This window comes from Phoenix dactylifera, chromosome 14 (genome assembly GCF_009389715.1).
Source record: "Phoenix dactylifera cultivar Barhee BC4 chromosome 14, palm_55x_up_171113_PBpolish2nd_filt_p, whole genome shotgun sequence".
In the NCBI taxonomy this organism is placed as follows: Eukaryota; Viridiplantae; Streptophyta; class Magnoliopsida; order Arecales; family Arecaceae; genus Phoenix; species Phoenix dactylifera.
The window spans coordinates 1,014,595-1,029,604 of record NC_052405.1 but is presented as its reverse complement, the minus strand read 5'-3'; the positions used below and the strand labels follow the sequence as shown (position 1 = coordinate 1,029,604).

Below are 15,010 nucleotides of genomic sequence, written 5' to 3'. Positions count from 1 at the left end.
CGGTGAGCGGTCTAGTATCAATGGAAGGGATGGGACCGGTCTATATAACCAAGGGGGACCGGGTTTAGGGGGAAAGGAGCTCTTGGGCGTTCTCTGTCTGCGGATTACGCCTCGCCATCTGGTTTCGGACTTCCTCCGTCTTTCAAGTTTGGAGACGGGTTTGAGAATTTATTTTTTGTATTTCTGTAAGAGTTTTTCGTTTTGATTATGGTGTTTGTTTGACTTCTTTTCTTGGGAATTCTTCCTCTTCTTGTTTTTTTTTTTTTTTTTTTGGAGTCTTTGTCACCTTCAAATTTTAATGTTCTAATAGATCGACTATTCTTGCTTTGATTTACACCAAAACATTATATTTAGGAGTGAGCGGATAATTGACGATACATCAGCTATTTGGCCTTGATTTTATGATTCTCGGACTGGAATTAGGTATCTGTAAGTTCTCACTTCGTATGATAACTTTTTGGGATGCATGATGATAACCATTTATACTCGTAGCAGCTTTTCTTTAGTTGATGCAATTAGTGGAGGGAGCAAGAACAAGAAGAGGGATGTTGAGAAAAGATAGTGATTGATGGAACAGAAACTTTTAGACTTTTAAGTCGTAAGTCGAGCAGACTGAATCATAGGATGAGCATGTAATAAGAGGAGAAAAAACGAAGAAGGAAAGTGTGATTCCAATAGGGTGAAGACGAACTTATAGAGTCCATCAGGCAAAAGATAACCTACATGTAACACTCTATCATCACTTCTTTTTCTTAAAGTGGCATAAAATGCTTGTTTTTTTTGTTTTCCTTGTAACCAAGCACCAAGTGCAATGGTTTGTGTTGTCACGAGATCTATAAATTCGAGTGGAAGACCGATGGCCAAGGTACGCTGTCTTGATACCAGGCTCCGTACCAGTTTCATGCTATCATTGTGTCGGTACAGTACGGTCTGAAGCCGATTCAGTATATTGAGTGTCACTTTGCCCTCAGTACCATGTATTGGTACCGAACCAGTATAGTACGATATGTCTTATGCCGCCCGGTTCGGTACGGTATAGCGTGCCATACGATGACTCTGTAAAATATTCTAAAACATGGTGAGCAACTGTATGCATTGATTGACTGCTCACAGATTCCTTCATTAATATTTCTAGTCCCATAGTGATGCTTGTAACAATAACTATGCTCTTTAACTATCCATCATTATTGGCACAAATGATGAAAACAAATGCCTAGTAAATTTTGACATATTTCTTTCTAGGGACTTGTGTATGCAAAGATCCTATGGTTTTGTGGAATTACAACATGTGATCTAGTTGCACTAGGTCGTGCATGGCTTCAATTATATTCGTGGGTTGTGGTTCCAACTTTTAAAACAGTACACATTATTGGCCAAGAACTGGTCTCTTTGTTGGCTTGTCAGGATCGTCATAAGAGTCAGTAGAAGTAGGAATCAGAATTTGAAACTAAGTAAGGTTTCAGATTGTTGGGGGTGGGGATCTAAGGATAAGGATGGGGAGGAGTTTGGGTTTGTCTTTGTATTAGTAGATTCGGTCAATATTGGCATTGTTGTAATGAGGGAGCATGAATTATAAGGAGGTGCAATTAAAATTTGGATATGGAGGTTCTTTTGTTAGAGTTTGAGTCCACTAGCAATTGTTTGATTGTACGATGTATTCAAGCCTTTGCTCTGGTGAGACTTGACTCTTGAGACGTTGACTTTGCTATGTTACAAAATCTGTCTTGGGAGGTAATTTACTGGTTGCAGAAATCATTTTCTGAAAGATGAAGATCATGCAAGGCATGTTAGAGTAGCATGGGGTGATATTATTGGGGAAAACGTGATAGACAGAGTCATGTCCATTTAATTGGTGTGAATGGAAAGGTTCTAATATTTTTTTGGGGAAGAACACAGGTGACATTCATATGGAAAGCTGGGGGATTGGGTAACTCTGCTAAATAAGAGTAGAAGTCTAAATTCTGCTTACTCAGAGTATAAAACTTGGCTTGATTGAAAGGAGGTTGACTAGATCATTAGGTGGCTCTTTATGAGAGGGGTGCAGGATGGCTGACTCAAGAAGGGTGTTAAAGGGGTTCCATCCTCTGTTGATTAATGGAGTCTTGGTCAAGGATGTTGTTGGGTTGATGTTGTTTGGTATAAGGGCATATAAATGGTGAATAGAGTTGAAACTAGAGAGGGAAAAATGCAAAGAATGCTATTAACCTGATACATCATTAATAAAATTGATAGATCAAAGTTGGTTGCAGCTTTATTAATGGAAGTAATATTGTAGTTTAGATAAGCCTTTTTTTGAAACAGTTACAATAAAACATATTGTTATTGGTACATTTGTTGTCTAGCAGGTTATGTTTATGCCATTCAGTTAGTCATATATTGGAAAATATTAGGCAACATGTTTAAGTCAAGTATAAAAGGAGTTCCCTAAGGTTTTGACCATGGCTTGATGGAGCAACCTTCACATAATTACATGAAACAATAGTTGCACCTGCCAATGGATGATGGAGATTGCTTATTTTATATTTCCCTGGGTGGGGAAGCCATTATTTCATATCAAGAAGCTGGATCTCCGTAGCCAGACACCTGAACATATCTCATTTTATTATGGTTATCCTAGAGTCTAGAGTGAAATTTGAGGTCCCTATCTCCTTAGAATTGAGAGGATGCAGCTGGAGTAAAAAAAGCTATCTAAATGTGTAAAAATGTATAAGCATCTTTTGGTTAAGAAGATTTGATGGATGGTTTATGAGGAGTTGTAAAGTTGTCATATAGAAATTCAATGTGTGGAAAAGAGTGTTATGGTTAGGTGGTGGAAAGGATACCATAATTGTGGGATGGTATTCAAGAGCTAGATTTGAAAGAATGTGGCCTAACTAATGCGACTGAAAGAAGATATTATATGAGATTCATTAGTGGTTCCTATTTCTTTGTAACTCATTTATTTACTGTGTCCCAAGATACCTCATTAAGCTTGGGTTTTTTAGTTTTTCTGTCGTGATTGCAACTCTGATATAGTTATATATTGAAGGTTCTCTGTTTGAATTAGGCTATTCAACTTTTTATTTGTTGCAAAACTTTTGCAGTCATCATCAACCTGTATAATATATTGTGATGTCTTGCTATCATGCTTCTATCTCTCTTCTCTCAAAGAGAGAGAGAGAGAGAGAGAGAGCTATGTGTGTAATGTGTAGTGTATCTTTTTCAAAAGATTAGAAAGGCTAGGAGTTTAGTTTTTTTTAGACTTAGGAATATAGATTGCATTGTCACTGTTTTTTTAATCTATGAACACAGGGAATTGTCAAGTGAAAATTTTCCTCCTCCTTGACGATGCACGTATCTGTGCAGGTCATCATAATATATATCGGTTCTCTGAGCACAGGCTTTACAACCTTGAGGTTATAAATTGATTTCTGATCCTATGAAATATAAAAGGGAAGTAAACATCAACCATCTTATCCAGAAACTCAAGCATGGCTATGAGATGCTATCTGCCATCAATGGAAGCTCTCCATCCCGATATCATATTGTGGCTGGTATGCTTGGGGTGGGAATGGGGGTGACCGGTTTATACATGGTCCTGCGAGATGGTAATGTGAATCATCTTTCTATTCCATGGGTATCTAAGCAAAGGGATTCATCTGAGATCACTTACTATGTGGCTGGTTTACAGAATCTTGGAAACAATTGCTTCCTTAATGTTATATTACAGGCAAGTTACATCTAAATATTAATCTTACTTGATGAATAACATAGTTACTCTTGCTACATGTAATGCACCTGTCATCTTTTGCAGTCATTAGGATATGTCCTCGACATCAGCATGTGGGAATACATCAAAACAGAATGTGCATATATACATATTAATGACACATGTACAATATTCATTAATGTACTTTTTATTGACTTTTGCATTCATAACTTACTATTAACTGTTGTAAATTGTTGAATATATATGTTATCTAAAACCAATATCATTCCTCTGTCTTGGAGGTTGCAATTTTTTGCCTAAAATATTGTGATAAAATACAGTTGTGGTCTCTTGTGGGTATTTTACTTATTGAATTTTTACGCAAACTCGAAATCTATATCAGAGTTAGCTTTCTGCAGATCTATTTGGGTTTAAATCAACCAAGCAATGCGGAACCGTTCGGTTTGGGACAGTTCCGCCATTCCGATCCGTACCGGTGGCTTACCAGTGTGGTTCTGGCTTTGAAAACGGTTCATTGCCAGAGCCGAAGAAGAAGAAGAGAAAGAGAGAGCAAGCGGGGGAGGGAGAAGGAGCGGCCACGGACGTTTGCAGAGGGCTGTGGGAAGGCGGCGGAAAAAAAAATTAAAAATTTTAAGTGAAGTCGGCAAATCGCTTGCCTCCCTCGCGGCCTCTGCCAGCCCCCCGCGGCCCTCCGTAGGCGTCTGCCTCCTTCTCTCTCCCTCCTCTGCTTGCTCTCTCTTTCTCTTCTCTTTCTTTGGCTCTGATTGGTTTTCTCTCTCAGTACGGGCCCATACCAACTCGTGCCGCCGGACAACCAGTACGGTGCCTGGTACCAGCACAGTAGACCTTGGAAACAACTCAAGCTGATGATGGCAAGCCATTTGTGCATAGTTTCAAATTGGTGGCACCCTAATAAATAAAACTAATAATAGTGGTAAATATTAATTTTTCTGCTTGCTAAACAAGTATTGATGGTTCATTTTTTTTTTTGAAAATTGGATTTGATTTACTTGAGTAAATAGCTGATAACATTCTACCATGTACCGTATTTCACGGATTCTTTTTTTGGCAATCATGCTATACGCATCATTAAAAGGAAAAGCTTAGATAGTCCATTCATGTGTTGACACCCTTCTGCCCTCTTCTTTTCTCTCTTACCCTTTTCACAAGCAACTCTATCTGTCTCTGCTAGATAGATGGATGCTTCTTACTTTGCTACACTTATGGATTATGACCATCACTAGATATCATGTAACTGGACAGATGTAATGTATCATATTAAGAGGCAATTTTGAGGATAGGCATGACAAGCTCATCAATACCAAATTTCCTTCTATCACATGCGTAGCATATGTTTATTACTGCTATTTCTGAGCAGCATAGATGCCATGTAGATGTAATATTTTAGGAAGGTTCTATGCTGTAAACCAAGTGATGTTTGCCAGAATGTTTGGATTACACGTGCTTTTATAGGCTTGCATACATGTGCTTCTATAATCTTTTATCATCTGGAATTGTTACATTAAGTATAGTGGGTTGATTTATCAATAATTTTTGAATGGCATGTGGTTACTTATACTGGACACTTGTTCTGCTGACATGCTATTTGCTCCAACTGCTTAGGTAGTTGCCATTATCAAGCTAATAATCTGACTCCACTTTGTCTTCTTGATTTCACCAATACTGCTGTTGCTAACTCAAAGCCTAATTTTTTTTCCCCTTGACAGGCACTCGCAAGCTGTAGCTGTTTCCTTCCCTTTCTCCAAAATATACTGGCTGCTGATGTTCCATGGATTGAGGAATTATCTGAAATGATGCCTCTTACTGTTGCTTTGACTTCATTATTAGAAGGTAATTGTGTTGTTAGAAATAAGTAATAGTTAAAGATTTGTCATTTATCTGTCAGCAATTTATTCTGGAATCTACTTCGCTCTCTCTCTCTCTCTCTCTTTCTCTCTCGCCCCCACTCTCTTTTGTTTTTTTCCTTGAACTTAGTATATTTATTTTGCAGTGCTAGGCATTGTTCGAGAAGAAAGAACTGTACTTAATCCACGAAAAGTAATGCTTGCATTGAGCTTATATGTTAGCAGCTTCAGTTTAACAAGACAGCAGGTCTGGTTTGAGAGTATTTTTCTCGCTCTAGCAGAGTTGATAAATTTTGCTTATGATGTCATTTTTACTCCCTAACTTGCTTTTATTTTCTGTTAATAGGATGCTGCAGAGGCATTAATTCATCTTTTGTCTTCTTTAGAAGAGGAAATTTCACAGTCTTATGTGCCACACAGCAGTAGTTTAGCCAACATTACTGCTTTTCCTTCAAGGATTTGTGTGCCGTCGAGAGGACAGACAGAGTGTAACCGATGGAAAAAACATTTTTTTGGGCCTTTTGATGGAACAATTGGGAGCATATTGACTTGTAGAAGTTGTTCTTCTATGGTAATGGCCTTGCCAAGTATATTTTGGCTGGTAATTGTTGAGCATAGTCATGTAAATAGACAATATTCTTCTTTTTAATGACAAATAGAGAATTTTTATAGTACTACGTTTTTCACTTGGCCTCTTGACTCTTTACTGTTCTTTAACATTGCCTTCCTTTTGAGATGTGGAACTTATTGCTTTTTATCATTCTTGAGTATTGATTTTTTTTTTTTTCCAGTAGGAAAGGACTATGGTGTTTGATTTTTTCAGAGGGGCTGATGTTTGACATGCGATTGATGTTGATTGCTTTATTTATGGGCTTTGGCAGCTTTATGTTTTTCTTCTTTCTCATATTTTGTATATGCACAGCTTTCAATGGACTTTGAGCATTTTTGCTGCTTGCCTCTCTCACCTGTGCTGGATAGAAGGGCAGATATCGTATGTCTACTGAAGGCCTCCTTATTTTCTTGGTTCTGTATGTTTTGGTCCTGAACCCTGCTATTTTTCCATGTTCTATGTCATGTTTATTTATAATAATTTTCTTTTCATTTCTGTGATTGATCCTAGATTGAGGGATGCACTCTGGTAGATTGCCTTAAACATTTTACTGCAGTAGAGCATCTAGAGAATTACCATTGCAGTCGCTGTTGGCACATATCAGCTTTGAAATATGTGTCTCTCAAAGCAGAAAAGAATGAGGTATTTTTTGGGCAATAATCAATTTTCCATCTTTGGCCTTGATGACTCAAGCATTCAAACTCTCAATGCTTTTCTAAGAACATGCAAAATATATGAAATGCCTTGTCTGACATCTTTTGAGTTATGATTATCTTTCAGGCAAAAATAAATATGCTTAGCCAGTGTGTCAAGCTTGATTCTTGTGATTGCAAAAATCTTTTTCTTGGGGAAGAATTAAGTTGGACTGGGTTTTCACATGCTTTAAAGCAATTGAGCATTGCCTGCTGTCCTAAGGTATGATACAAAGTGATCCTTTTCTTTTTTAAGAAAAAAACTTGGAGATTAGCATATTTTTCTTTGACAAACCGCATGAAGATACACAACACTGAAGTGGACACAAGTCTCAGATATTGATGTCCTGTTTCAGATTTTGTGCATTCACCTACAACGGGCTTCAATGAATAGACATGGTGAATTAATTAAGCTTCAGGTACCATCCATTTTTCACTCCTCTGCAGAAAACTTTTGGTGTTGCATTCTGTAAAATTTCCTATTTGGTTGTAGGGACATATTTCTTTTCCATTATTTCTTGACCTCTTTCCATTCATGGAAGCTACAAGAACTGTGGGACAACAAACATTAGTGGAAAATATGCAAAAACAGGGGAAGGGCCTGGAGCAAGCATTGGTCCCTCAACTAAGCCACTTAAATACACATCAGGAAATGCAAATGCTACCCCACATTTTCGGGATTGCGGGAGAGAATCTTCCATTGGAAACCTTGTCAAGAAACAAGGTGGGAAAGTCTGTTTATGAATCATTCAGAAATCCTTTTGGAATTGCTACCCAGGACAGCAGCAACTATACAGTTCTTGAAAGCATGACTGCTGCTTCTGATGTCAATTGTTCTCTATCTTTTTCCAGATGTGAACCAGGACCCGATAGAAAGGTTAGTGAATATCTTGCTTTATTCTTGGAATAAACAATCTTCTGGGTTTTCTGGCTTTTTGTGTAGGGGGTGTGATTCTTTACTTGAACATTAGTGCAGAAGTTGCATATCTATCCTCTTGTATATTAATGATGTTATTATTGATGTTAGTCATACTATCTATGTGCGTGTGTGCATGAGTGCATGTATATGTGTGCCTATGTGTGAGGGAGCATCATATTCTTGTACTATTTGGTTTGATTCTTATTCGCAATGCAAATGTACTTAGGTAAGCTTGGAGCAACTACAGTGACATCATGTTTTTCAGATGGTAAACAGGCTATCCTGCTTGAATGTAGGAAAAGTTTGCAATGCTTTTGCAAGCTAAACTATGCATTTAGACTGTCAACTTTTCTACATGGACCGTGATTTCCTTTTTCTTGTACCCTTTTCCTTTCATGGCCCTTGACCGAGCAGAAGGTCTAAATTCAAACTTTTTACCTGATTACCCTTGCTTGGTTTTATTAGCCGTCAGGTATCATCTAACTCTGACCTCTACAAACTTCCTTTCAGGTCACTGATACTGGTGACGTATCCTCTTCAAAGAGTTCCCCATACTGCCTCTCTTCTGTTGTTGAGCATTATGGAATAACTGGAAGTGGGCATTATGCAATTTATAGAAGAGTGGCATCCAAGGCAGAAAGTGGTAATTCTATGGGATCAATGGGAACTGGGGACCAGCAGTGGCTTTATATCTCAGACCATGAAGTATCGAGTGTCACAGAAGAAGCTGTTTTAGCTGCAGAAGCCAGCCTACTTTTCTATGAGAGAATTGAATCATGCTTATAGGTATGTCAATGATTTAATGGCGGTGTCACTCTTTTCCATTGGTTTTGTAGGTTCATCATGCAACTTCATCGCCTAAGATTTGGAATCATAGTTTAGATAACAAAGTGGTATCTGGGTGCAGCTAACATTCCTTGGTTCTGTAGGTATTTCTGTTTTGGATACTTCAGCAGCATTACCATTGGTGAAAACAGAATGTGCTCAACTATCATTAAGGCCATAACTACCGGGTATGAACTTCGAAGAAACCAAAGAAGAAACGACAAAGCGGTTACCCTTGTTCCAAAGTAATAGGATCACCTTGAAGATTTAAAGAATTGGAATTATCTAGGTTGATTTGATAACAATTTAATTTGCAAGCCAATGACCCAGTACCCAAGGTGACAAGTGATGCTCCTTTGTTTGGTTGATCCTGATACCCCCCAGACTTTATTGGTTATTTATAAAAAAACATTCTTCATTAGTAACTATAAAATTGGTATGGACATTGATTGATTATTCTTTTAATTTTGATATATTGAATATTCAGCAAGTGCTGGAGAGAGCTGTTGCCTGCTGACATGATTTAGTTAAGGTATGGTATTTTGTTTTATTCCTGCAAATTCGTTTGGTTGTCATTTACTTTATAATAAGTGTATGTTCATGGTTGTAAAATTGTGACTTCTCCAATTTTGCGAGTCTTTCTTAGTTTTTCTGCTTAAAGTGCACTCAAGCTTCCAGCTATTAACTTGGATGGCTGCAATTTTCCATGATTCCTAGTCCTGGGGACCATGGGATGAAACAGAGACAGCTTCCAGTTCTCCACTGCAGTGAGCATGTCTAAGGTATCCCGAACGAGTGGTGAACTTTGATAGTTAGTTTCAACATCTTTGTCTTGAAATTAAGCAAGACGGTCGAGAACCTTTCGAGTCAATACCAGTCAGCCATAACCAAAACATGTAAATGCATATTAATGGGCCCCTTTTACATCTATATTGCTATATATTGTGAACACTATCTTTTTTTTTTCATCACTCGTGTTCGCTCCTTACTCCTATGTTTTACCTTTTAACTATAAGATTTGAGTCATTCTGGCATTTATTTTTTTATCTATATTATTAAAATAAGAATTAAAAAATCAAAATATTTTTTTTTAGTATATATGTTATTGAGTATATCTTTAAGTTTTACGAGTTCAAGTTCAAATCGACTTAGGACATTAATTATATATTGCCATAAACTGATTATTGTAGGAATACTGGTTCGAATCAAAATCTAATTTTATTATATATATCTCTTGTAACTTTATGAAAAGAGAGCAATTGAGTATCTTAGAGATTAGGTATATTGAAGGGTTGGATTTGTGAAAAAATTTTGTATTTTGTATTTTTTTTAATATATATAACGAAGTTTTTGCATCGTCTCTATACGTAGACACAGGTCAATAGACCGAATCACATAAATATTATGTGTTTTTTTCTTTTCTTATTTTTCTTCTTTTTTTTCTTATTTCGTTATTCTTCCTGTCTGCAACATATATATTATTTATATAAATTTAAAAATAAAATAATATGTACATTGCATGCGTTGTGCGACTAATAAAAGGCAACCTTCTATATGGAAGAGCTATATATGACTGCCTATTGATCTGACTTAATGAAATGATGTTGGAAATGCCTCTTGACATTTCTTTGATTCTAAGGAAGTTTATCTAGCTTCATTGATTTGGAAACATGAGTGCACCATGAATTTATTTCTGGTTTTCACTAATATTTTTGACAACTAATCCCCAAGAAACCTCGATGAGGCTGGTGATAGACCCACATGAAGCAGACCATGAATAATATTTGGTGGATTGTTGTTAGCTGATTTTGAGCTTGTATGCAGGGTTAGCTGCTAGTATGCATGCCCCTTAGATTTTTATTGGTAATGAAGAGGGTATTGCTGTGTCATTGTCTTCTATGTTTCCATGGCATTCAAGGAGTTCTATTATTTAAATTGCGAGCAAAATGTCAACCGGGTTGTGCCCATCAATCCTAATTAGAAGTTGTTGGAAATTTATCCAGTGTTATTTTTCGATAAAAGTTATCCTGAGTTCATTTTGTGCCCATCAATCCTGTCAAATATATTTTTGGGGGCATATCCTTGGAAGTCGAGCTTTTAAACTATCATCTTACAATCAAAACTATTGGTTTTGATTGTAAGATATATGAAATCATAATCGCAATAAGCTAGAAATATGAGATATATGAAATCATTATAAAATCCTATGACCTACTATATTCATCATTCTCTATTATCTTTTTTTTAATAATAAATCAAATCATGCTGGAACTGGGAGCTGGTTGGTTCCAGACCATATCAACTGACGATGCATCAAGTTTGAGGGCTAAATTCAAACTCACCCATTTATAATTAGGTTTATTTGGAGTTGTCCTAGAATCGACTCCACTTTAGAAATACTTCACTCAAAACCATTCGTTATAGGTGGGTTTTGTGCAGGTTGATGAGTGCGAGATTTTGACACCGCTAATGGGACGGACCCAGGGTAAAGGTTTTATGTACAAGCAAGCTCCTTTGTCTGACCATTTAGGGATAAGGTTTTAGGTACAAACCCATTTGACTAATAGTCTCTCTTCTTAATTTCCATTTGCCTTGCCAAAAATAATATTCAATTCCAACTAGTGTTAGTGTGGTTAAATATATAATCAATAGTGTAATTAGATATATAAGAGGTAGTCCACACAGTATTTGACTTCCCGACAGTGAATATTACACAACCAATGTTATTCTTTTTAAAAGTGAGTGGAGAGGTAGGAAAGTCTTACTACGTCTTAATATGTAATTACATGGTAGGATGTGTAAACTGGCTTTAGTTTAGGAAGGAATCTTAGTCACTTGTGGGAACTCATAAAAATTTTTACAACAACCTATGGAATTTAACTGATAGAATGGACAAAGTGGTTTTCTATGGAGAGATTATTGGTTGAACTAGATCCACCAACTTAAACGTGTGCAAGAACTTAAAAAAAAAAAAAAACAACACATGCATGTGCCTTTATGGTTGGACTGATCCATCGCTGAGCCAGCAGCAATAGACTAGGTCCAATCAATAATTTCACATTCTATGAGGCTCTTTATGCCACGTCACTTGAAAAATGGAGGACAAGATGAGGCCATGCATTTTACTGGATTCATTGTTTACTAAAGATCTTGTTTATATTTATTTTTAATTTTTTATTATTTTAAATAGTTATAAACAATGATACTAAATACCCACTCCCTCTATATGTTACATCAATCTCTAGCTGCTATACAGGACCTGCAGGTTTAGTAAATGAAATGGTAACTGATAGCAATCCTTGAAAAATAGAGAGGATAAAGAGACTATCTGAATACTTGAAAAAATGATACCATGTATCCCACAAGCATGTGAAACAGACCGATCCTCTGATTTCTAGATTCCATCAAGCATTGGTTTGTTACCGTGGTTGGGCCCTATAACACTACACCCCTAAACCTAATCCTATTGTAGCAGAGAAAAGGATCTACCTAAAATTCTACAAACGCACCATCGAAAAAGTAGATGAAAGGGAGAAGAAAAATGGGAAGTGAAACGAAAGCATGAAGAAAAAGCCAACGCGGTTGACTTCCAATCGACGACTGTGGAATTGCAAATTTTTAATGCTACGAAAAATACCACGAAGCCTCCTCCCCCCACCTTCTCCTTCGATGGCACCTCCTTGCCCCCACTTCTTTCTTCCTTTTTCCAAGTCAGAAACCTTCCCACCTAACCCTAACCCCAATTCCAATTCCAATTCCAATTCCAGTCTTATTCTTCATCTTCTTGTATTTTTCGATCGATAGGATAGGAATTGGATTCCGGCCATGGAGGCAGCTCTACAGGCCCTGATCGCCGCCGCCGTCGCCTTCTTTCTCGTCTCCCTCCTGCTCTCCCTCATCCTCCTCCTCTGCCCCCGCAACCCGAAAGCCTGCCTCCTTGCCTTGGCTCCGCTTGCGCCGCCCCTCCCTCTTCGCCGGCCCCCGTCCGCCCCCGTCGCCGTCGACGACAGCGCATCCTTCGATCCCTCCCTCAACCAAATTTCACTCAACGAGCTCGCCGCCGCCACGAAGGGCTTCGCCGCCGACGCCATCATCGGCGACGGCAGCTTCGGGTTCGTCTACAAGGCCCACCTCTCCTCCGGCGTCACCGTCGCCGTCAAGCGGCTCTCAGCCGACGCCTTCCATGGCATCCGCGAGTTCCGCGCCGAGATGGATACCCTCGGCCGCCTCGAGCACCCCCACCTCGCCCGCATGCTCGGCTACTGCGTCTCCGGCGCCGACCGCCTCCTCATCTACGAGTTCCTCGAGCGCGGCTCCCTCGACCACTGGCTCCATGAGTTCGACCCGGGCGACTCGGTCTCCTTCCCGCTCCCGTGGTCGATCCGGGTCCGGATCGTCCGCGGGGTCGCCGCCGGCCTCGCCTTCCTTCACGAGGAGTGCCGGCCGCAGATCATCCACCGGGACATCAAGTCGAGCAACGTGCTGCTCGACGCCGACTTCGACGCGCGGATCGCCGACTTCGGGCTGGCGCGGGCGGTGGACCCGTCGCGGACGCACGTGTCGACGCAGGTGGCGGGAACGATGGGGTATATGCCGCCGGAGTACCGGGAGGGGCTGACGGCGGCGACGGCGGCGGCGGACGTGTACAGCTTCGGGGTGCTGATGGTGGAGACGGCGACGGGGGAGCGGCCGAACTTGCTCCGGCGTGGGGAGGACGGGAAGCGCGTGAGTCTGGTGCGGTGGGCGAGGAGGATGGTGGAGGAGGGGAAGGAGATGCAGGTGTTGGATGCGAAGATGGGGGAGGAAGGGATCCGAGAGGAGGAGGTCAAGGGGTATTTGGAGGTCGCTTACCGCTGTACTGATGGAACCCCAAGCAAGAGGCCCACCATGGCCGAGGTGGTATCCCTTTTGGATCAAATTTAATTTAATTGTTACTATATATATATATATATTAAGGGTAACTAGAGCTACTGCAAATTAATTGGAGGAAAAAAGAGATGAAATTTGTTATTCTTTACAGTTGTTATGTGTGTATGTATGTATGTATATATATATATTACATATGGATATATTACATATGGATATATAATGAAGCAAGGCTGAAAAATTGGGATGATTTCAAGCATCCATTGGAGTTTATTTATTGGTTTGTGGAATGAGAGCTTTTAATTACTTCGACCGCATCTGGACCCTCCATCCAATGTTTTGTTTCTGATTGGTACATATTGATTTTAGCTGGAGTTGGATTCATAATATCGTTTTTCAACTTGAACTTCTTATTGTTTGAATCGAGCATCTTCTTCTACTTGCTTCATATACACAATAGGTGCCTTGGTGCCTTGGCGGGCAACAAGGAGAAACAAGAGGGAAAGAAGGATCTAGAAATTCTGTTTTAATTAGATTAGTTCGATAAGCAAATAGATTGAGCTAGAGCTAGATTTGGTTTGCTGGTATTTGGCTTAATTAAATTCAAAAATATATATTATGCACTGTGCAGGTTGATCTTTAAAATACTTATTTTCATATCTATATATTGAAAATCAATATATTTTTCATAAAGAAGAATGTCTTCTATTATGTAAGTTTTGAGAGGTCTCGAGTAAGTATCGATTAGATTAAGCTACCTAGTTCAAGGTTGGCTTGATTACAAGACAACATGGATTTGGCTTGATTAAACTTGGCTTTTTTATGACCTATTTGGGATAGATCCATGTCCCTAGGGCAGCTGCTCTCATTGCCCTTGGAGGGAGCGATTGTTCCACACATAACCGAGAGACAATAATAGGTAGCCTTTTGAAGTATAATATAATGCTAATACCCTTTCCTCTACAATACCTTTGAAGTGTTTGCATGGACATATGGCTCTTTGTAGTATAAATCAAAAGTAGAAATTTTTCAAAATATTAACATAAAAAAAGGTAAAGGGTCCCTTTACATGTAAAATGACTACTAATGAACGTTCCTAGCCAAAAAAGTTAACATGAGAGTATTGCTAGACCTATATTGGATAATAGAGATCCCACATTAATGATTCAAGCCATTGGATGTCATCTACTAGCTCTAATATACTTACATACAATAAATTATATGATTCATAGATCCTTACTCTATGCATCAAGTGATCAAAAAATACATATGAGTTAATTTTATTTGGATTGTCCATTTTTTTAATCACTTGATGCATGGCCATGGATCTTTAAATCATATGATTTTTGGACAATTGTGTGGACTGATGGACTTCCCAGTCTCGATCACTACAAAGAATAATACCACTACATCAAAACCGTCGTTGAGAATCATATCTAATGGCTCGGATTATCGATGTGGGATCTCTATCATCCAATGTCGATATGGTTCGATGTAAGTAAAGATTCTCTCAAATGTATCCAA

The 15,010-nt window shown here is 38.8% G+C and overlaps 2 protein-coding genes across 10 annotated transcripts; both read left to right on the top strand.

Annotated features, from left to right (window-relative positions):
- The first annotated feature begins 75 nt into the window (after nt 1–75).
- Nucleotides 76–9,137, top strand: LOC103701244 (ubiquitin carboxyl-terminal hydrolase 27). Of its 9 annotated transcripts, XM_026802289.2 has the most exons (13): nt 82–185; nt 3,346–3,587; nt 3,671–3,709; nt 5,437–5,560; nt 5,721–5,821; nt 5,921–6,145; nt 6,497–6,565; nt 6,695–6,826; nt 6,965–7,099; nt 7,233–7,295; nt 7,370–7,753; nt 8,306–8,581; nt 8,725–9,120. In XM_026802289.2, exons 2-12 carry the CDS (start codon nt 3,585–3,587, stop codon nt 8,579–8,581), a joined length of 1,551 nt encoding a protein of 516 aa, XP_026658090.2. In that variant the 5' UTR covers nt 82–185; nt 3,346–3,584; the 3' UTR covers nt 8,725–9,120. The 9 variants fall into 9 exon arrangements, with proteins under 9 accessions (XP_008781461.2, XP_026658090.2, XP_026658088.2 ...); XM_008783239.3 differs by having other exon boundaries at nt 76–158; nt 3,346–3,709; XM_026802287.2 differs by having other exon boundaries at nt 3,346–3,709; nt 8,703–9,137.
- A 381-nt stretch (nt 9,138–9,518) lies between these two features.
- Nucleotides 9,519–13,759, top strand: LOC103701245 (phytosulfokine receptor 2-like). Its single transcript, XM_017841377.3, has one exon. It carries the CDS (start codon nt 12,446–12,448, stop codon nt 13,541–13,543), a length of 1,098 nt encoding a protein of 365 aa, XP_017696866.3. The 5' UTR covers nt 9,519–12,445; the 3' UTR covers nt 13,544–13,759.
- The last annotated feature ends 1,251 nt before the right edge of the window (nt 13,760–15,010 follow it).

Excerpts from the sequence above, each read along its gene's own strand:
- LOC103701244 (XM_026802287.2), top strand. The coding sequence starts at position 3,419 with ATGAAATATAAAAGGGAAGTAAACATCAACCATCTTATCCAGAAACTC. Across the intron at positions 5,822-5,920 it reads TCAGTTTAACAAGACAGCAG|GATGCTGCAGAGGCATTAAT; the intron begins GTCTGGTTTGAG and ends TTCTGTTAATAG. Across the intron at positions 6,566-6,694 it reads TGGATAGAAGGGCAGATATC|ATTGAGGGATGCACTCTGGT; the intron begins GTATGTCTACTG and ends GATTGATCCTAG.
- LOC103701245 (XM_017841377.3), top strand. The coding sequence starts at position 12,446 with ATGGAGGCAGCTCTACAGGCCCTGATCGCCGCCGCCGTCGCCTTCTTT.